The sequence below is a fragment of the Octopus sinensis genome, unplaced genomic scaffold, assembly GCF_006345805.1.
Source record: "Octopus sinensis unplaced genomic scaffold, ASM634580v1 Contig12956, whole genome shotgun sequence".
Taxonomy (NCBI): Eukaryota; Metazoa; Mollusca; class Cephalopoda; order Octopoda; family Octopodidae; genus Octopus; species Octopus sinensis.
In genome coordinates this window covers 444862-467868 of record NW_021832829.1, presented here as the reverse complement: position 1 = coordinate 467868, position 23007 = coordinate 444862, and the positions used below count along the sequence as shown (strand labels likewise).

At 34.5% G+C, this 23007-nt stretch overlaps 1 protein-coding gene across 1 annotated transcript; it reads right to left on the bottom strand.

The window, feature by feature from the left end:
- Window positions 1-1902: 1902 nt before the first annotated feature.
- LOC115229534 (acetylcholine receptor subunit alpha-like 1) lies at window positions 1903-3444 on the bottom strand. The gene is given in 3 exon segments (XM_029799866.1): window positions 1903-3105; window positions 3107-3215; window positions 3248-3444. Coding segments are annotated over 3 exon segments (1509 nt in total).
- Window positions 3445-23007: the final 19563 nt, after the last annotated feature.

The window sequence follows — 23007 nt, the reverse complement described above, 5'->3', positions numbered from 1 at the left end:
GGGGTGTATTTGTTATAATTGAGGCCAAAAAGTTCCATTTTGGTTTCATCTGACCATAATATGTTCATTATATATTTTAAATCTTTATTTAAAATATTCTGAGAATTTTAGTCGCGCTGATATATGGACTTTTCTTAGTAAAAGAATATGTCGTGCCCCCCTTTTATGAATTCCTTGTTTGCGCAATGTATTAGTTATCGTAGATAAACCAACTTTTATCCCACGGTCTCTAAATCATCTACCAGCTTGCTTCTAATAATTCTGAGATTATTTGCCACACTTCTTTTTATCATTGAAAAAGAACGGCTCGATATCTTTTTAGGTGCATCAGACCTCGATTTATTGCAAACATTTCCTCGTTCTTTCCAACGGACTATTTTATTCCTTACTGAGCTTTTCGGAATATTAAATTGTCTGGAAATTTGCTTGTAACTTTTTTTTCTTGGTGGGACTTGACAATCATCTGTTTTAGCTCAAAAGAATATTCCTTTCGATTTCCCATAAAGTAGTGCTAAAAACGGCTGTTTTTGTAATATCAATATTGATAATGCGTTATTAAGTGATAACAAAGCTTTTGTGAAGAAAACTTAAAAGAAATAATCTGACAAAATGACATTCTCTTATCATATGCACTTAAACTAAAACTGTAGATATAAAAGTGCCAACACTTTTTGACCCTTCAATAACGCTAAAAATTAAAAAAAATTGTTTTTTCTTTGTCAATTATCAATATTTTAAGGATTTAAAATTATTTTCTAAATCAGAATCTTTTTAATTTTTCAAAAAAAATAATTAAAAGTCAAAATACTTCATTTTATGGGTAAAAACGTAAATACTGAAATTTATTAAGTGGTGCCATGACTTTTTGGGCCCACTGTATGTCCAAACGATCGTGATTAGAAAGACATTAGAGGGCATGCGTCCGGAATACATACTCTCAGCTACGAGGGCGAATAACGTAACAAGTATTGGAATGGATGTTAGGGCAATCAATGAGCGAATGAATGGAGAAAGTACCCACCATGAGACATTAGTGGAACCTGCCAAGCACATGAACGTCTTATCCCGACACATGAGTCTGGCAGGAGGAGGCGGATCGGAAACAAAGAGGAGGAAGCTGGATTCAATATTATCTCGATAAGATATTTTCCACTCTAATTAATTTACTAATTTGTTATTAAATTTTTACTTTTTGATAATAGCAACGTTCAGTATTTTTGTCGCCTTATATAAAAGCATGAGTGGTCTGGTAATAATCTCCTTGCCTGTCCCGGATGCTCCGATTGGGTTTGACAAGTGACGCCGTCATGACATATATGGACTTATGGATGGGACGTCACGAGCTTCCTGGCGTCGTTACAGCCGCCAACAGCTAAAAGAAAACTGATGAGACAAGGACTCAATAATTTCGGATATGGCTCTAGTAAGAATAATTAACTTTCTTGTTATCTAATGAACAATTCTCTTTGTGCGACTGGTGTAAGCGAAAACTCAGTAACCTACGGGTCTGTGGATTCGCGGGCGCTTGTTGTTGGTGTTTTGTTATATAAAACCATGACCCATCTGACTCAAATGGGAAAAGTTTGATTCTCAAAATGGTATTAAACCGTAATGCTCCTTAATGAGTGAGGTTTTGTTGACTCATCGTGGACAAAGACAACAAGGATTAACTAACGTTTTTTCGTTTATGTATTAAATTGAAATAGCATTTTTAAAATGGTTAGTACACATAAAATAGCATTTAAGCAATTGCAGCTCTACGGTCAACTAAGGTTGGCGCAGAAAGGACAATTGTATAAAATCCAATCAAAATCGCTACAAAAAAAATCCACAAAAACAGCCTGTCTAAAACCATAGCGACAAATTGCCAATCTGACATGGACTAAAAAGTTTAAAAAGTAATCATACACAACTCTTTGCCTCTTCTTCCTTCATTATATCTGAGATAAATCTGACTGCTTCGATACAACTTTGAATTGATTCACTCAGCAAATTTCCCAAAATTCGATTTTTCGTTTCTTTTTCTTCGTTTTGTTTAAATTGATTTTCATAACCAATTGATCTCCGAATGGATTCTGAGTATCTAGTCTTTTGATCGATCTTATGTCGAATGCAAATATTGAGGTGTTCAACACTGTCGTTCCTTAAATTCAACGATGCTTCTGTTTCGACTCCCGTCGGAGTTGTAGTCCTGACAGGACTTGCCGGTCTCTTCCCAATTATGGAGTCTTTTTTGATATAATACCACTTTTTTAATGCCTTTATAAGCTTGTTTCGTTTTTGTTGAAATTTGTAGAGAAATCTCACAAATCCTTTGTCGTTATTGCTTGATTCAAATGATCCATAAAGTTTCTGCATTCTAAGCAACGAGGGCAACACCCACAAAAAAAGTAGTTTGACCCAAATAGGCATTCGATGTGTAGAACACGACCGGAAGTGAACGTTGAGCACAATCACTGTCAAAATGACGGAAAGTGTCACCAAAATAACAGTAAACAAAAGATATTTGCCAATGAGAGGGATCACAAGGGAGGTCGGGGGCACAATATCAGCCAAAAGAAGGATGAACACAGCCAAGGACAAAAGAATCGAAATACTCAGAGTTATCTTTTCTCCTGATCCGGCAGGGAGATAAAATACAAGGATCGTAAGAAAGGAAATGCAAACACACGGAAAGAGAAAGTTGACGAGATAAAACACTGTTTTTCTCCTTATTGTGATGTAGAAAAATATATCGATATATGGCTCGATACAGCACTCGTAGAACTTGACTTTCTTCTCTGCTGTCACTGAAAGTACTTCCCATTCGATATTCGGGTAGAATTCTGTCAAATCGATTCCATGTTCGTCTGTTTCTTTTTTAGAGAGATTATTTTCTTTGTGAATCAGATTTATCTTTGATCCGTCGTAAGTCCAGGAGCCGAATTTCCAGTAACATTCTTGAATGTCGAAAGGGAAAAACTCAACGTTGATAGGACATGAACTTTTGTAGATCGCAGCAGGTTCCCATATGATTGTTCCGTTGAAATACACCTGAGTGTTCGTTTTTAATGGGATTTCATAATTTCCATCGGCACTGTTGCGTAACAAATATGGATAACTTATTGTAAAGTCCAATATCCGGAACCCATAGGAGACGAGAAGGAATGTGCATTAACTTGATGTTTTCGTATTCTTTTGGATTCCACACCAACCTTGGATCTGTCCAACGCTTAAAAAGTAGTTTTAAATAAAAACGTGATATATTCGAAGAGTAGACGTGAGGATTTGACGTTTTTCGTCCTAAAATATAAACCGAATTCTCACCACGTCGGTGATCTGAATTAGTCTTAATCCTAATCGAACGTCGACTGGTTTGTCAAATGAGTTGTTTTCCAGTGGTCGTGCATTTCGATTATATTGACTTTGGACGATCAAAGCATCAAACAAGGCATTTTCTGCCATATTTATGCATATTCTGAAACAAAATACTAAAGTAAAGTAAATAATAATTCACCTAAAAAAACTATTTTTTCAATGAGCATATATAAATAAAATATACAGCGATGTTTAAACTAAACATATGTATAACTGACAATCGCGATTTCATTGACGTATCGACTAATTTTCGTCCCAAGAATTTTAAAAATCAAGAGATAAAATAATCAATTTAATCCACGTGTAGGAAACATATGGACCCTACAATCAATATTTCGAGAGTGAGGTTATGAAAAGATCCTGTGATTTTTATAAAAATATTTTTTTACGATAAAACTATGTTTATAATAATTTGTATAAAACTTATCTTATCAGGTTTATTAGATTAGATATCACGTGACAAAATAAGTAATTATTATTTTGATTATAATACAAAAAATATGGCGTCAATCGGCACCTTAATGGACAACGACTGTGTAAGGATTTCCGTCTCTCTCCGCCTCGGACTTCCCATTTGCAAAACACACCAGTGCCGCTGCGGTTTAAGAGTGGACCCTTATGGCCATCATCCCCTCTCCTGCTCACGTAGTGCCGGACGTTTCCCACGACACGCCGCCATCAACGACACCGTGAGCCGTGCCCTAACGACGGCGGGGTTTCCTAATGAGCTCGAACCAGTCGGGCTCGACAGAGGCGACGGTAAGCGCCCGGATGGCATGACAATCTTCCCGTTTGAAAAGGGGAAATGCCTTATCTGGGACGCCACCTGCTCCGACACTTTCTCCGCCAAGAATCTAATTGCCTCCGCTGCGGAACCGGGCTCAGTTGCAAAGCAGGCGGAACTAACAAAACAGAAGAAGTACCGGGTCCTGGCCATGAATCACCTATTCGCTGCAGTCGCGGTGGAAACCTCTGGAGTCATCGGTCCGCAGACGCTATCGTTTCTCCGTCGCCTTGGATCTAAGCTCGTGGTTGCCACGAAAGATCCCAACGAGTCGATCAGACTCTTTCAAAGGATCTCATTGGCCATCATGCGCGGGAATTGCCAGTCGATTCGCTGCGCATTTTAACTCTTTTCGTTCATTAACAATAAGTTTGCCTAAAAAAAAAAAAAAAAAAAAAAAAAAATACAAATGAAAAAGAAAATGTTGTTTTGCTTTACCTGTGATGTGGTTAAAAATGTATTTTTACGAAATTAAATGATTGAGCATTCATTTTATCAGATAAAAATTTGTTTCTAATATTGAAAAACTAATAAAAATCAAAACTTAAAGTACCAAATCGGTACTGTTGCATTTCATGAATCACGAAAATAGGCACTAAATTAATTAATGAAAATTTTTATGAATATTAGATCGAAAATTTAAAAAATTGAACTATGCCGATTTTGTAAATTTTATTTTTAAAAAAATTTGAATTTTTTACCGGCTTAGTGGTGTCACAACAATACCGACAAAATTAAATCTGAGCTATTAACGACCACCTGTCTAAAAAGATACAGTTGTTGGTTAATAAAGATGCTTATCCCTCAGTGAAAAAATCTTTATTACAATAAAAAAGGTCAGCTGGTAGTACGAAGCGTGATATTCGGCGGACAAAATTTGACGATGGCATCTATTAGCTCATCGAAGGAGTTGTCTAAATCAGGGGTTCTCAACCTTTTTAGCTCAAGGGCCAAATCGATAATTAAGATTAGCTTCGCGGGCCGCACAAAAAATATTTTATATTTTTTTATATTTTCCATTTTACTAAATATTGATTCGCATAAATATGTAGATTTATATATGCATTGTGTGTTATATTTTTGAATTTGTCTTGAGGAATTAATTCGTAAAAATTAATAATGGACGCATTTTTGAACAATGCCGCCAGTTCTATATCATGTTGTAAATTAATGAGTTCTAGTTGAAACTTTGCAGGCGCATCCTTAATTTCCACGCTGAATGGAGTTGAGAATATTCTCATTAAAGGAAGGAATTCTTTAAAATTCTAAAAATTAAATTTATATAAATTTTTTTTTTAATTTCGAAATAGAAAAGAAAATGGAACAGGAAGTCAGCTACTAGCCGCAGAGAGAATAGAGAAACTGTTCCCCCTGAGTACGGCTATTGAGACGCGCTCAAAAAGCCGATTGACCTCGCGGGGGTCGTTTCTAATCCTCCCGAGGTGACGGCCTCTCTCGGTGAGAAAACGTAGCGTGGCTGGGCCGAATGTGCCTGATGTTTCGACTGAAACAGGCACAAAGAGGAATCTGTCGGCGAGCGAGGCGTACTTGTCTTTCTTCCGGGTCTTTGCCCTCCTCGCCGCTGTGCCAATTTATATAAATGTACCCCAAAACGTGCTTCAAATTGATTAATGAAATCACCAATTATGGATATGTTTAACCTTAAGAATGAATAATTAAATTTAAACATTATTAAAAAATTAAAAAAGTTAGTTACTCTAGAGGGGCCGCAAAAAAAATCCTGGGGGCCACATGCGGCCCCGGGGGCCGCATTTGAGAACCGCTGGTCTAAATGACTCACTTGAACTATATGTTCGACACCCACTTTTATGGCACACCCATGTTGTACTCTCCTGCTGTTGGAGAAGGGTCATAAAATGTCTGTTTTGACATTTTTTTTCTTTAGGAAAGATTCCAACCTCTTGAAGGAAGGCAACTGACTCCATTTCAGTACGGGGAAGTTCATAGTCCTTCAGTTTTGCAAATTTTCGCATGACAACTGTATCATTCATCTCCACAAGCCGGTAAAAAATTCAAATTTTTTTAAAAATAAAATTTACAAAATCGGCATAGTTCAATTTTTTTTTGCTGTCCAGAACTCACCCCAATTCTTCTTTCTTGACATCTCTGAAGGAATTGGGAGGTTCCCCAAAATTCCTGCAAGTCGTCAGCCGACAAATCCAAAGAAATTGAAAAGAGAGTTTGAAAGTGTATGGCATCATCGATTGGAAAGACAAAAAGAAGTTTTTTGGGATGTTAAAATGCACAGGTCAACTTATTGGCACGCTAAAAGTTAATCAGAACCGGACTGAGACTGGACTTGAATTTGCTACCAACTGATCCCACAATTTTACGAGCTTCCTGTTGATTCTCGAACCATTGAGGTTGTGTGGTAACGTACGTGCTAAAATAAGTTCTTTTCATACATATCTTGCAAGCGGAATATCCGGGCTATGCAGCTAATAGCATGAAAAAGCTATCACAGCCTCACACTAATAGAGGTGAGACCTCAAGGCTTATAGGGTCATTTAGGCTTTATAAATAACTTCAACCAGAAACTTTCAAGAAATCTATTATATAAAGTTAAACTTGGCCCTGATTTCCCCGTGATTCCTATAGTCCAAAAAGGCTGAAACGAAGTACGGAGCGACGATGAGTGTCCCAACGAGATGATGATCTTTCCATTCAGGGAAGGCAACTTTCTGGTTTGGAACGCCACCTGTTTCGACTCATGTTTGACAACGACGCTACTGAAGATTTGCCGCAACCAGCGCTCAGCCAGTGCTCAGTTAAAGAGGACGAGATACCTGGGTATTTGAACGCTTTAATTTTGGTTTAAAAACCTTTTGCCTTAAAACCCTTAAGAATCACTGCAAGGCAGCTACTCAACTCCTCACTGAGATTGGTAGGAGAATATCCTAAAAAATAAACAACTGGAAGGACACGAGCAAACTCTTTCAGCGAATCTTCGTCCCTATGCTTTGCGGAAACTGCCATTCAATACTCAGTGCGGTGTTGTGAGCTGACCCTTAGACTCTCAACTATCCAATCAGCCACTTAATCAAACTTTGTTTACGTTATCATTTCTAAAATTTAATCATCGTGATAAAATTAAATTTGGTATTGGAAAATAATTTTTTCAAATAATTTTCTAAATTATTTATACATTATTTTAAATATTTATTAATTCTTAATAAATAGCGCAATTTGCATTCTGGTTTTTTGTGTTACATTATGTATACTAATAAACAACAAATACCTGAATTGTCATATTATCGAGATAAACTGGTATTAAAAAAATTTTAAATTTCAGTTTTCAAAATCATTTAATGAAAGACAAGAACAACTATTTGAGATCAAATCAATTCTATCAAGAATTGGTTCAGACTTAGTAATCGACGAACATCTAAAATCTCTCCACAATTCACTTCTACTTGTAAATAATCCTATTACTCTACCTTAGTCCCTTGCAAAGGAGAACTCACAGGTCATAAAATCCAAAATTTTAGAAATTCTCCAACTCATATCTACAAACCTATCTGAGCAATTTCAATTCTTTTCAGATCGTGTAATTCATATTATTTATTTGAGACAACATTTTTAATTTTAAAATCTGCGAATCGACTCAGGTCAGACGTTCTGAGGCATCACGTTGATTCATTTTCTGAAACGGTTTTGTAACTTTTTTTAATTCAAAGTGTATGGCTGAAGAACTGGTTGAGAATATTTTAAAGCTTCTAAATAAAACTGAGAATAAAGTCATCGAGGAGACAGTATTGTTTCTTGCTCGATACATGGGAAGATATCCTACGGCATTTGACGGAATTCCAAATAAGAAAATTGGATTAATTCTAAAAAAACTTACAAAGGTAATATTACAGCAAAAAAATATAAAGTATGCTGACTACTCTTCTCCCACACTCCGAAATGCTGCATTTTGTGCTATTTCCATGTTCATTGTGTGCTTTGGGGATAATAATGTGCATTCACACATAAGCGCGCTAAATCATCACAAGAAAAACAAGGTTAATTTATTTTTTTGGGTTATCCACAAAAATATATTATAATTTGTAAAATAACAATTAGATTTACGAGTTGGCAGAAATTGAAAGGAAGAAGTTAAAACCTGAATCCATTGCAATATCAAATGAGACTATTTTTGTAAATTTGGCATTTCAAATTGTAGGAGACCAATCTGGAATCGTTTAATGAATTCCCTGTCAAGGAAGCGACTCCTCTACTATATAAGTTTAGAACGAAGCTGGCTGTCGAAACAGACTTAATTTCAAACAAAATTAACGTATTTGTACTCTTTCTCATTGGCAGGATAATGTTAATGAGGATGGATTATCAAGAAAAGTATAATTCATTCGAATATAATATAGATTCGACGACTTGATCTAAGTGTAAATGATCTAGATTTTGCGGTTTTTATTTTTGTTATTTTAAGCTTACGAAATGGTGTTTTGATTTCCCTTCGAAATCCCATTTCGAGGAACTGAAAAACTACTTTTCGTCAAATTTTACACAAAAGGAAGCTGATTTGTTGTTTTCGTCTGACAGTTCCAAATCCCATCAGGCCATGTTTTCCTTAATTAATGTTGTTTTGCAATAATCAAAAAATAGGACCAAATTGGCTACAATTCTGCTGTCCACTCAGACGCTATCTTTCGATGGTTCATTTTGCAGTTATATATTTCATCGGGTGATGTGATGTGCAGTACGTATTTATATTTGGAAAAGCTAATATGTCTTCTACATGATATAAAATTTATAATGACCTCTGAGGGTATCCAGATGTTGTTTCCTCATATTGTCAAAAGGGTGTGCTTTTTGGTAGATTTTCTAGTTATTTGCTGCCGAATACGAGTTCAATTTAATGCGAGTATCGGCTATTTGTCGCCTCCTTTACACGATTTGTGATGTAAATGAAATTACAAAATACTATTTTGGTGGACTCATGTCGACCAATCAGAATGTGATAAGATGTAATGTTACGCGATAATAAATTTTAGATTGTTGTATAGAATTGACTTATTTATTACAGTCATCCTGTATTGATTTTTCGCTTAATCGTGATGATTTTGTAGACAGCATAATTCATGTACAAAGTTTATTGTGCTGTGAACAGACTCAAGTTCCTGCTATATATTTTTTATGCTTTATTCTCAATTTTTTGACAGTGGCCGAATTGGAACGACTTAGTAAAGTTTTGCGTTCTTATCGACTGGATTCGTAGGTTATTAACACTGCTATTCAATGTGGATTAGAAAGTGGGATTTTCGAGGAAGGGAATAGTCATTGCTCTTCTGTGTTTTTTAGATATCTCCAAATATTGTCAAATATCACCCACAAGTCTTTAGAATTTGATTCTGTAAAAGAACATGTTTTAATTTTACTTTCATTTATAGTTTGACTATTTCATTTCTGATATTCTCATTCGTTTTGAATTAGCTGAGAAAATTATGGATAAACTAATTTCACGACTTGTGAAAAATATTCTGGAATGTTCTAGAGATGATAATATGAAAGTGTTCTATCGAGAGTTGTTGAGATTCCTTCTGGTATACAATATTATGATAAGATTAGTATATTGTGGGCACTGGTAATGTTTCAGACGGAAGTTATATATTCGAGAGTATATGGGAGTTGAAGCCACTGCGTATTAAATCAGTGGACTTTGTCGACGTTGCTTCTACCCCAAAGGATCTTGTCTACTCTCTTTTTTTGGCTTCACTGAATTAATTTGTTTTATCATAATGTAATTCTATGCTACTTTATTTCTAATCGACGTCTTCTTTGTGCAGTAAGTCACGAATATGGATTTTTTAAAAAGTAAAGAAATATTCAAAATTAAGTAAATTACGATTTACTCCTCTATGAATAAAAATACTGCCGCATCTTGCTGACTTGAGATCTCTATGGAAACCTTGTTCATATATTCAACCAAACTGATTAAATACTATGCAAACAAGCACAGAATGCTCTCGCACTTGCGTACGCAGAGTGGCATGATTACATCGAGTGATTACCGACTACGCATTGGAATAGGCGTAGCACGCCTAATTTTAAATTAAATAATCTCAAGAACCAATATATCCTCACATCCTGGGAACTCACCAAAATTCATATTTTACGCAATTTATTACGAAATTTATTACATAATTTCAAGAACCCCCATATCCTCACATCCTGCAACCTCCCCATATTGCATAATATAAATGTTACTCAATTTATGATATAATCTCAAGTAGCCCCATATCCTAAAATTAAGAAACTTCTATAAATTGGAAAGTATATAACGCAATTTAGTACATAATCTCAAGAACCCATATATCTTTACATATAGGGACCTCCAAAAATTACGTAATATATTAGGCAATTTATTACACAATCTCAAGTACCCACTTATTCACACATCTAGAGACCTCTTAAATTGTAGTTGATATTACGCAATTAATTACATAATCTCAAGTACCCCTAAATCCTCACATCCTGGCACCTCCCCAAATTGCATAATATGTTACATAATATATTTCAAAATCTCAAGTAACCCCATATCCAACATTTAGAGACATCTCCAAATGAAAATATATAACGAAATTTATTAATTAATCTCAAGAACCCGTAAATCCTCACATCCTGGGACCTCTCCAAATTACATATTTTACGCAATTAATTACGCAAATTATTATATAGTCTAAAGAACCCCCATAGCCTCACATCCTGGACCTCCCCAAATTGCATAATATAAATGTTACTCACTCAATTTATGATATAATCTCAAGTACCCCCATATCCTAAAAATTAGAAACATCTCCAAATTGGAAAGTATATAACGCAATTTAGTACATAATCTCAAGAACCCATATATCTTTACATATAGGGACCTCCAAAAATTACGTAATATATTAGGCAATTTATTACATAATCTAAAGTACCCACTTATTCACACATCTAGAGACCTCTCTAAATTGTAGTCTCCAAAATTCATATTTTACGCAATTTATTACGCAATTTATTACATAATTTCAAGAACCCCCATATCCTCACATCCTGCAACCTCCCCATATTGCATAATATAAATGTTACTCAATTTATGATATAATCTCAAGTACCCCCATATCCTAAAATTAAGAAACCTCTCTAAATTGTAAAGTATATAACACAATTTAGTACATAATCTCAAGAACCCTAAATCATCACATCCTTGCATCTTCCCAAATTGCATAATATGTTACATAATTTATTTCAAAATCTCAAGTACCCCCATATCCAAACATTTAGAGACCTCTCCAATTGAAAATACATAACGAAATTGTTGGATTACATGGAAATTCTCCAAAATTCAAATTTTACGCTATTTATTACATAATTTCAAGAACCCCCATATCCTTACATCCTGCAACCTCACCATATTGCATAATATAAATGTTACTCAATTTATGATATAATCTCAAGTACCCCCATATCCTAAAATTAAGAAACCTCTCTAAATTGTAAAGTATATAACACAATTTAGTACATAATCTCAAGAACCCATATATCTTTACATATAGGTACCTCCAAAAATTACGTAATATATTATGCAATTTATTACACAAGAACCCCCATATCCAAACATTTAGAGACCTCTCCAAATGAAAATACATAACGAAATTGTTTAAATAATCTCAAGAACCCATATATCCTCACATCCTGGGACCTCTGGAAATTTCATATTTTAAGCAATTTATTACGCAAATTATTACATAGGCTAAAGAAAACCTAAATCCTCACATCCTGACACCTCCCCTAATTGCATAATATAATGTTACTCACTCAATTTATGATATAATTTCAAGTACCCCCATATCCTAAAATTTAGAAACATCTCCAATTGGAAAGTATATAACGCAATTTAGTACATAATCTCAAGAACCCATATATCTTTACATATAGGGACCTCCAAAAATTACGTAATATATTATGCAATTTATTACACAATCTCAAGTACCCACTTATTCACACATCTAGAGACCTCTTAAATTGTAGTTGATATTACGCAATTAATTACATAATCTCAAGTACCCCTAAATCCTCACATCCTGACACCTCTCCCAAATTGCATAATATGTTACATAATTTATTACAAAATTTCAAGTACCTCCATATCCCAACATTTAGGGACCTCTCCAATTGAAAAATATAACGCAATCTATTAAATAATCCCAAGAACCAATATATCCTCACATCCTGGAAATTCTCCAAAATTCAAATTTTACGCAATTTATTACATAATTTCAAGAACCCCCATATCCTTACATCCTGCAACCTCACCATATTGCATAATATAAATGTTACTCAATTTATGATATAATCTCAAGTACCCCCATATCCTAAAATTAAGAAACCTCTCTAAATTGGAAAGTATATAACACAATTTAGTACATAATCTCAAGAACCCATATATCTTTACATATAGGGACCTCCAAAAATTACGTAATATATTAGGCAATTTATTACATAATCTAAAGTACCCACTTATTCACACATCTAGAGACCTCTCTTAATTGTAGTATATATTACGCAATTAATTACATAATCTCAAGTCCTCACATCCTGGCACCTCCCCAAATTGCATAATATGTTACATAATTTATTACAAAATCTTAAGTAACCCCATATCCCAACATTTAGAGATCTCTCCAAATGAAAATATATAACGCAATCTATTAAATAATTTCAAGAACCAATATATCCTCACATCCTGGAAATTCTCCAAAATTGAAATTTTACGCAATTTATTACATAATTTCAAGAACCCCCATATCCTTACATCCTGCAACCTCACCATATTGCATAATATAAATGTTACTCAATTTATGATATAATCTCAAGTACCCCCATATCCTAAAATTATGAACCTCTCTAAATTGGAAAGTATATAACACAATTTAGTGCATAATCTCAAGTACCCACTTATTCACACATCTAGAGACCTCTTAAATTGTAGTTGATATTACGCAATTAATTACATAATCTCAAGTACCCCTAAATCCTCACATCCTGACACCTCTCCCAAATTGCATAATATGTTACATAATTTATTACAAAATTTCAAGTACCTCCATATCCCAACATTTAGGGACCTCTCCAATTGAAAATATATAACGCAATCTATTAAATAATCTCAAGAACCAATATATCCTCACATCCTGGAAATTCTCCAAAATTCAAATTTTACGCAATTTATTACATAATTTCAAGAACCCCCATATCCTTACATCCTGCAACCTCACCATATTGCATAATATAAATGTTACTCAATTTATGATATAATCTCAAGTACCCCCATATCCTAAAATTAAGAAACCTCTCTAAATTGGAAAGTATATAACACAATTTAGTACATAATCTCAAGAACCCATATATCTTCATATAGGGACCTCCAAAAATTACGTATATATTAGGCAATTTTTTACATAATCTAAAGTACCCACTTATTCACACATCTAGAGACCTCTCTTAATTGTAGTATATATTACGCAATTAATTACATAATCTCAAGTACCCCTAAATCCTCACATCCTGGCATTCCCCATATTGCATAATATAAATGTTACTCAATTTATGATATAATCTCAAGTACCCCCATATCCTAAAATTAAGAAACCTCTCTAAATTGTAAAGTATATAACACAATTTAGTACATAATCTCAAGAACCCTAAATCATCACATCCTTGCATCTTCCCAAATTGCATAATATGTTACATAATTTATTTCAAAATCTCAAGTACCCCCATATCCAAACATTTAGAGACCTCTCCAATTGAAAATACATAACGAAATTGTTGGATTACATGGAAATTCTCCAAAATTCAAATTTTACGCGCTATTTATTACATATTTCAAGAACCCCCATATCCTTACATCCTGCAACCTCACCATATTGCATAATATAAATGTTACTCAATTTATGATATAATCTCAAGTACCCCCATATCCTAAAATTAAGAAACCTCTCTAAATTGTAAAGTATATAACACAATTTAGTACATAATCTCAAGAACCCATATATCTTTACATATAGGTACCTCCAAAAATTACGTAATATATTATGCAATTTATTACAGAAGTACCCCCATATCCAAACATTTAGAGACCTCTCCAAATGAAAATACATAACGAAATTGTTTAAATAATCTCAAGAACCCATATATCCTCACATCCTGGGACCTCTGGAAATTTCATATTTTAAGCAATTTATTACGCAAATTATTACATAGGCTAAAGAAAACCTAAATCCTCACATCCTGACACCTCCCCTAATTGCATAATATAAATGTTACTCACTCAATTTATGATATAATTTCAAGTACCCCCATATCCTAAAATTTAGAAACATCTCCAAATTGGAAAGTATATAACGCAATTTAGTACATAATCTCAAGAACCCTTATATCTTTACATATAGGGACCTCCAAAAATTACGTAATATATTAGGCAATTTATTACACAATCTCAAGTACCCACTTATTCACACATCTAGAGACCTCTTAAATTGTAGTTGATATTACGCAATTAATTACATAATCTCAAGTACCCCTAAATCCTCACATCCTGACACTTCTCCCAAATTGCATAATATGTTACATAATTTATTACAAAATTTCAAGTACCTCCATATCCCAACATTTAGGGACCTCTCCAATTGAAAATATATAACGCAATCTATTAAATAATCCCAAGAACCAATATATCCTCACATCCTGGAAATTCTCCAAAATTCAAATTTTACGCAATTTATTACATAATTTCAAGAACCCCCATATCCTTACATCCTGCAACCTCACCATATTCCATAATATAAATGTTACTCAATTTATGATATAATCTCAAGTACCCCCATATCCTAAAATTAAGAAACCTCTCTAAATTGGAAAGTATATAACACAATTTAGTACATAATCTCAAGAACCCATATATCTTTACATATAGGGACCTCCAAAAATTACGTAATATATTAGGCAATTTATTACATAATCTAAAGTACCCACTTATTCACACATCTAGAGACCTCTCTTAATTGTAGTATATATTACGCAATTAATTACATAATCTCAAGTCCTCACATCCTGGCACCTCCCCAAATTGCATAATATGTTACATAATTTATTACAAAATCTTAAGTAACCCCATATCCCCATTTAGAGATCTCTCCAAATGAAAATATATAACGCAATCTATTAAATAATTTCAAGAACCATATATCCTCACATCCTGGAAATTCTCCAAAATTCAAATTTTACGCAATTTATTACATAATTTCAAGAACCCCCATATCCTTACATCCTGCAACCTCACCATATTGCATAATATAATGTTACTCAATTTATGATATAATCTCAAGTACCCCCATATCCTAAAATAAGAAACCTCTCTAAATTGGAAAGTATATAACACAATTTAGTGCATAATCTCAAGTACCCACTTATTCACACATCTAGAGACCTCTTAAATTGTAGTTGATATTACGCAATTAATTACATAATCTCAAGTACCCCTAAATCCTCACATCCTGACACCTCTCCCAAATTGCATAATATGTTACATAATTTATTACAAAATTTCAAGTACCCCCATATCCCAACATTTAGAGATCTCTCCAAATGAAAATATATAACGCAATCTATTAAATAATCTCAAGAACCAATATATCCTCACATCCTGGAAATTCTCCAAAATTCAAATTTTACGCAATTTATTACATATTTCAAGAACCCCCATATCCTTACATCCTGCAACCTCACCATATTGCATAATATAATGTTACTCAATTTATGATATAATCTCAAGTACCCCATATCCTAAATTAAGAAACCTCTCTAAATTGGAAAGTATATAACACAATTTAGTACATAATCTCAAGTACCCACTTACACACATCTAGAGACCTCTTAAATTGTAGTTGATATTACGCAATTAATTACATAATCTCAAGTAGACCCCTAAATCCTCACATCCTGACACCTCTCCAAATTGCATAATATGTTACATAATTTATTACAAAATTCAAGTACCTCCATATCCCAACATTTAGGGACCTCTCCAATTGAAAATATATAACGCAATCTATTAAATAATCTCAAGAACCAATATATCCTCACATCCTGGAAATTCTCCAAAATTCAAATGTTACTCAATTTATGATATAATCTCAAGTACCCCCATATCCTAAAATTAAGAAACCTCTCTAAATTGGAAAGTATATAACACAATTTAGTACATAATCTCAAGAACCCATATATCTTTACATATAGGGACCTCCAAAAATTACGTAATATATTATGCAATTTATTACACAATCTCAAGTACCCACTTATTCACACATCTAGAGACCTCTTAAATTGTAGTTGATATTACGCAATTAATTACATAATCTCAAGTACCCCTAAATCCTCACATCCTGACACCTCTCCCAAATTGCATAATATGTTACATAATTTATTACAAAATTTCAAGTACCTCCATATCCCAACATTTAGGGACCTCTCCAATTGAAAATATATAACGCAATCTATTAAATAATCTCAAGAACCAATATATCCTCACATCCTGGAAATTCTCCAAAATTCAAATTTTACGCAATTTATTACATAATTTTAAGAACCCCCATATCCTTACATTCTGCAAACTCACCATATTGCACCTAATATAAATGTTACTCAATTTATGATATAATCTCATGTACCCCCATATCCTAAAATTAAGAAACCTCTCTAAATTGGAAAGTATATAACACAATTTAGTACATAATCTCAAGAACCCATATATCTTTACATATAGGGACCTCCAAAAATTACGTAATATATTAGGCAATTTATTACATAATCTAAAGTACCCACTTATTCACACATCTAGAGACCTCTCTTAATTGTAGTATATATTACGCAATTAATTACAATCTCAAGTACCCCTAAATCCTCACATCCTGGCACCTCCCCAAATGCATAATATGTTACATAATTTATTACAAAATCTTAAGTAACCCCATATCCCAACATTTAGAGATCTCTCCAAATGAAAATATATAACGCAATCTATTAAATAATCTCAAGAACCAATATATCCTCACATCCTGGAAATTCTCCAAAATTCGAATTTTACGCAATTTATTACATAATTTCAAGAACCCCCATATCCTTACATCCTGCAACCTCACCATATTGCATAATATAAATGTTACTCAATTTATGATATAATCTCAAGTACCCCCATATCCTAAAATTAAGAAACCTCTCTAAATTGGAAAGTATATAACACAATTTAGTACATAATCTCAAGTACCCACTTATTCACACATCTAGAGACCTCTTAAATTGTAGTTGATATTACGCAATTAATTACATAATCTCAAGTACCCCTAAATCCTCACATCCTGACACCTCTCCCAAATTGCATAATATGTTACATAATTTATTACAAAATTTCAAGTACCTCCATATCCCAACATTTAGGGACCTCTCCAATTGAAAATATATAACGCAATTTATTAAATAATCTCAAGAACCAATATATCCTCACATCCTGGAAATTCTCCAAAATTCAAATGTTACTCAATTTATGATATAATCTCAAGTACCCCCATATCCTAAAATTAAGAAACCTCTCTAAATTGGAAAGTATATAACACAATTTAGTACATAATCTCAAGAACCCATATATCTTTACATAAGGGGACCTCCAAAAATTACGTAATATATTATGCAATATTACACAATCTCAAGTACCCACTTATTCACACATCTAGAGACCTCTTAAATTGTAGTTGATATTACGCAATTAATACATAATCTCAAGTACCCCTAAATCCTCACATCTGACACCTCTCACAAATTGCATAATATGTTACATTAATTTATTACAAAATTTCAAGTACCTCCATATCCCAACATTTAGGGACCTCTCCAATTGAAAATATATAACGCAATCTATTAAATAATCTCAAGAACCAATATATCCTCACATCCTGGAAATTCTCCAAAATTCAAATTTTACGCAATTTATTACATAATTTTAAGAACCCCCATATCCTTACATTCTGCAAACTCACCATATTGCATAATATAAATGTTACTCAATTTATGATATAATCTCAAGTACCCCCATATCCTAAAATTAAGAAACCTCTCTAAATTGGAAAGTAATTAACACCAATTTAGTACATAATCTCAAGAACCCATATATCTTTACATATAGGGACCTCCAATAATTACGTAATTATTAGGCAATTTATTACACAATCTCAAGTACCCACTTATTCAACATCTAGAGACCTCTTAAATTGTAGTTGATATTACGCAATTAATTACATAATCTCAAGTACCCCTAAATCCTCACATCTGACACCTCTCCCAAATTGCATAATAGTTACATAATTTATTACAAAATTTCAAGTACCTCCATATCCCAACATTTAGGGACCTCTCCAATTGAAAATATATAACGCAATCTATTATGTCGCGAGCGCAGCGCGCGACCGAGCGCTAGACGCAACTTTGACACCTAACAAGCCTATCATCAACAAATATATTTATTAATTATTTAAATTTTTAACATGATTTAAAATTAAAATTGAAATAACTTAAGTTTTCAATTTTCTTCTCTGCGAACCTGTCTGCTTTGGGGAAGAAAGACGGCGGCATCAGACCTATTGCCGTCGGGAACGTTTTTCGTCGCTTGTTTGCAAAGGTCGGATGCGCTTGTAATTCCTCTATTAGCGACGAACTCCAGCCCTTCAGTTGGGTGTGGGGGTACCTGGTGGGTGCGAGGCCTCGGTCCACGCTGCCCGGTGTTTCATTGAATCGGCTCGTCTCTCAGAGCGGCCCCAGTTATTATTAAAATTGGATGTGAAGAACGCTTTCAATTCGCTCAATAGAAAGCATCTTCTTGAGGTTTGCAAGGCCAGAATTCCTTCTCTGCTGCCCTTCATTTTTCTTTCTTATGGTAACCCGAGCCTCTTGGTTGCTGGCGATTCTTTCATTTCGTCTTCCTGTGGCGTACAGCAAGGCGATCCTTTGGGTCCTTTATTATTTGCCCTCTCGGTGGACTTTGTCGCCCGCAGGATTGCGTCCCCTCTTAATATTTGTATTTGGACGACTGTACTATTGGTGGTCCGCCCGACATTTTGCTAAACGACTTGCAATCTCTACTCCCGGCGTGTCATCTATTGGTCTTGAAATCAATTCTCTAAAATCTGAAATCGTTAATCTTAACGTCGAAGACCTCACCTTCGAAGACCTTTTTGCCCAGTTTCGTGGCCTCTTGCCCGATCTGAGGCAGACCTCTTATTCTGAACTTGAAATCCTGGGTGCCCCGATCCACCACCAATCGGTCTCTCGTATTCTCGATTCCAAGAGAAATGCTCTTGCTTCTCTTTGTGATAAACTTGTGGACATCGATCCCCATCCCGCTTTTTTTTATCCTCAAAAACTTTCTTTTGATTCCGAGGATCAATTATGTCCTAAGGAGTTCCTGTTGCTTTTCTGTTCCCTCTGCTTTGGAGTCTTTTGACGCTCTGGTGCGTTCTTCAGCCGAGATTATTTTAACGTCAAGTTCGATGATGTCGGTTGGCGTCAGGCCAAACTTCCTGTTCCTTTTGGTGGGCTTGGGCTCCGCTCGGCTCTCGACATTTCTCTTCCCGCTTTCCTTTCATCGTCTTCAGGATTGTATCTTCTTGTCCATAAGATTCTTGAAAAATCGCCCGGATCTCGTTTGGACTCTGATATTAATTCTGCACTTTTGCTTTGGAAGGAAAAAGGGCTTGAGTTCCCTTCTGATAGGTCCCTCCAACGTGAATGGGATAAAATTCTTAGTAAGCATCATGCGGACTCGTTGGAGGCTCTCCTGAACCAGCACAGACTGGCTTGTTACCGTGCCAGCCGCCAACCGCATTCTGGCTCTTGGCTTAACTGCCTTCCTTCGACCCATTTGGACACCTGTCTTGACTCCGACGCCCTCCGTTTTGGCATTTGCCTCCGCCTCGGACTTCCGATCTGTAGTCCCCACCCCTGCCGGTGCGGATCTACTATGGACGTATACGGGCTCCATGCCCTCTCCTGCAAGAAAAGCGCGGGTCGTATTCCACGCCATTCGGCGATTAACAGAATCATTCTCGACTCACTCGAAAAGGCCGGCTACCCTTCTGTCCTTGAGCCTAAGGGTCTCGACCGTGGTGACGGGAAAAGGCCGGACGGCTCTACGTTATTCTCGTTTTATTCTGGGAGACCTTTGGTCTGGGATTCCACTTGTGTGGATACCTTCTCAAAGTCTTTCATCAACGAATCGGCCTCTCTTGCTGGGTCTCGTGCTAATAAGGCTGAGCTTTCGAAGTGCCGGAAATATCAGTCTTTGATGGATGACTTTTGGTTTTGGCCAATCGTTGTCGAGACTCCGGCGTCTTTGGCTCCGGGACCCTCACTTCCCTAAAGAAATTGGGACATCTTTGTTCTTCGCGGTCCAAGGACCCTAGGGAATTTACTTTCCTCATTCAGAGGATCCTGCTGGCTGTCATGCGTGGCAACAGCTGTTCCCTCCGTCTCGCTGGGAGAATTTATTAGTTTGTTGACTTTACTTAGTAGTTGACCCTACAAAAAAAAAAAAAAAAAAAAAAAAAAAAAAAAAAAACTTAAGTTTTCCATTGAATCCCATAAAATAATTTATAAGTAGACCTTAATAGAAAAAGTAAAATCAATGAATCTGAACGCTAATTTGGTTTAGGTTGTGAGGGGGGTAATAATTTGACAGATCTCATTGCTATTTTTTCGTTTTAATCTCTAAAATTAGGTCTTCTAATCAAAAATGAACTGTGCAGACAGGCTTGCTCCTTCAGAAGATTCTTGTTTTGACTTTTTATAAATTATGAAGCATTTAGATTTTTTCTCATTATTCTAAAATATCAATTATAATTTTAAAATATATTTTTATTTATGAAATCGGTTTTAAAGCTCATTCTGCTTTGGCATCGATTTTAATTTTGTTATCGAATATATTTAATCCCAAATACAAGCCTGGGTATTTGTCAATTTATAGATTTTTTGATTGATCGGATCTAGAAATTGAGTGGTCGCTCGCTGCGCTCGCGACATATTAAATAATCTCAAGAACCAATATATCCTCACATCCTGGAAACTCTCCAAAATTCATATTTTACGCAATTGTGTACGCAATTAATACATAATCTCAAGTACCCCTAAATCCTCACATCCTGACACCTCCCCAATTGATAATATAAATGTTACTCAATTTATGATACAATATAAGTACCCCCATAACCTAAAATTTAGAAACATCTCCAAATTGGAAAGTATATAACGCAATTTAGTACATAATCTCAAGAACCCATATATCTTTACATATAGGGACCTCCAAAAATTACGTAATATATTAGGCAATTTATTACATAATCTCAAGTACCCCTAAATCCTCACATCCTGGCACCTCCCCAAATTGCATAATATGTTACATAATTTATTACAAAATCTTAAGTAACCCCATATCCCAACATTTAGAGATCTCTCCAAATGAAAATATATAACGCAATCTATTAAATAATCTCAAGAACCAATATATCCTCACATCCTGGAAATTCTCCAAAATTCAAATTTTACGCAATTTATTACATAATTTCAAGAACCCCCATATCCTTACATCCTGCAACCTCACAATATTGCATAATATAAATGTTACTCAATTTATGATATAATCTCAAGTACCCCCATATCCTAAAATTAAGAAACCTCTCTAAATTGGAAAGTATATAACACAATTTAGTACATAATCTCAAGTACCCACTTATTCACACATCTAGAGACCTTTAAATTGTAGTTGATATTACGCAATTAATTACATAATCTCAAGTACCCCTAAATCCTCACATCCTGACCCTCTCCAAATTGCATAATATGTTACATAATTTATTACAAAATTTCAAGTACCTCCATATCCCAACATTTAGGGACCTCTCCAATTGAAAATATATAACGCAATCTATTAAATAATCTCAAGAACCAATATATCCTCACATCCTGAAATTCTCCAAAATTCAAATTTACACAATTTATTACATAATTTCAAGAACCCCCATATCCTTACATCCTGCAACCTCACCATATTGCATAATATAAATGTTACTCAATTTATGATATAATCTCATGTACCCCCATATCCTAAAATTAAGAAACCTCTCTAAATTGGAAAGTATATAACACAATTTAGTACATAATCTCAAGAACCCATATATCTTTACATATAGGGACCTCCAAAAATTACGTAATATATTAGGCAATTTATTACATAATCTAAAGTACCCACTTATTCACACATCTAGAGACCTCTCTTAATTGTAGTATATATTACGCAATTAATTACATAATCTCAAGTACCCCTAAATCCTCACATCCTGGCACCTCCCCAAATTGCATAATATGTTACATAATTTATTACAAAATCTTAAGTAACCCCATATCCCAACATTTAGAGATCTCTCCAAATGAAAATATATAACGCAATCTATTAAATAATCTCAAGAACCAATATATCCTCACATCCTGGAAATTCTCCAAAATTCAAATTTACACAATTTATTACATAATTTCAAGAACCCCCATATCCTTACATCCTGCAACCTCACCATATGCATAATATAAATGTTACTCAATTTATGATATAATCTCAAGTACCCCCATATCCTAAAATTAAGAAACCTCTCTAAATTGGAAAGTATATAACACAATTTAGTACATAATCTCAAGTACCCACTTATTCACACATCTAGAGACCTCTTAAATTGTAGTTGATATTACGCAATTATTACATAATCTCA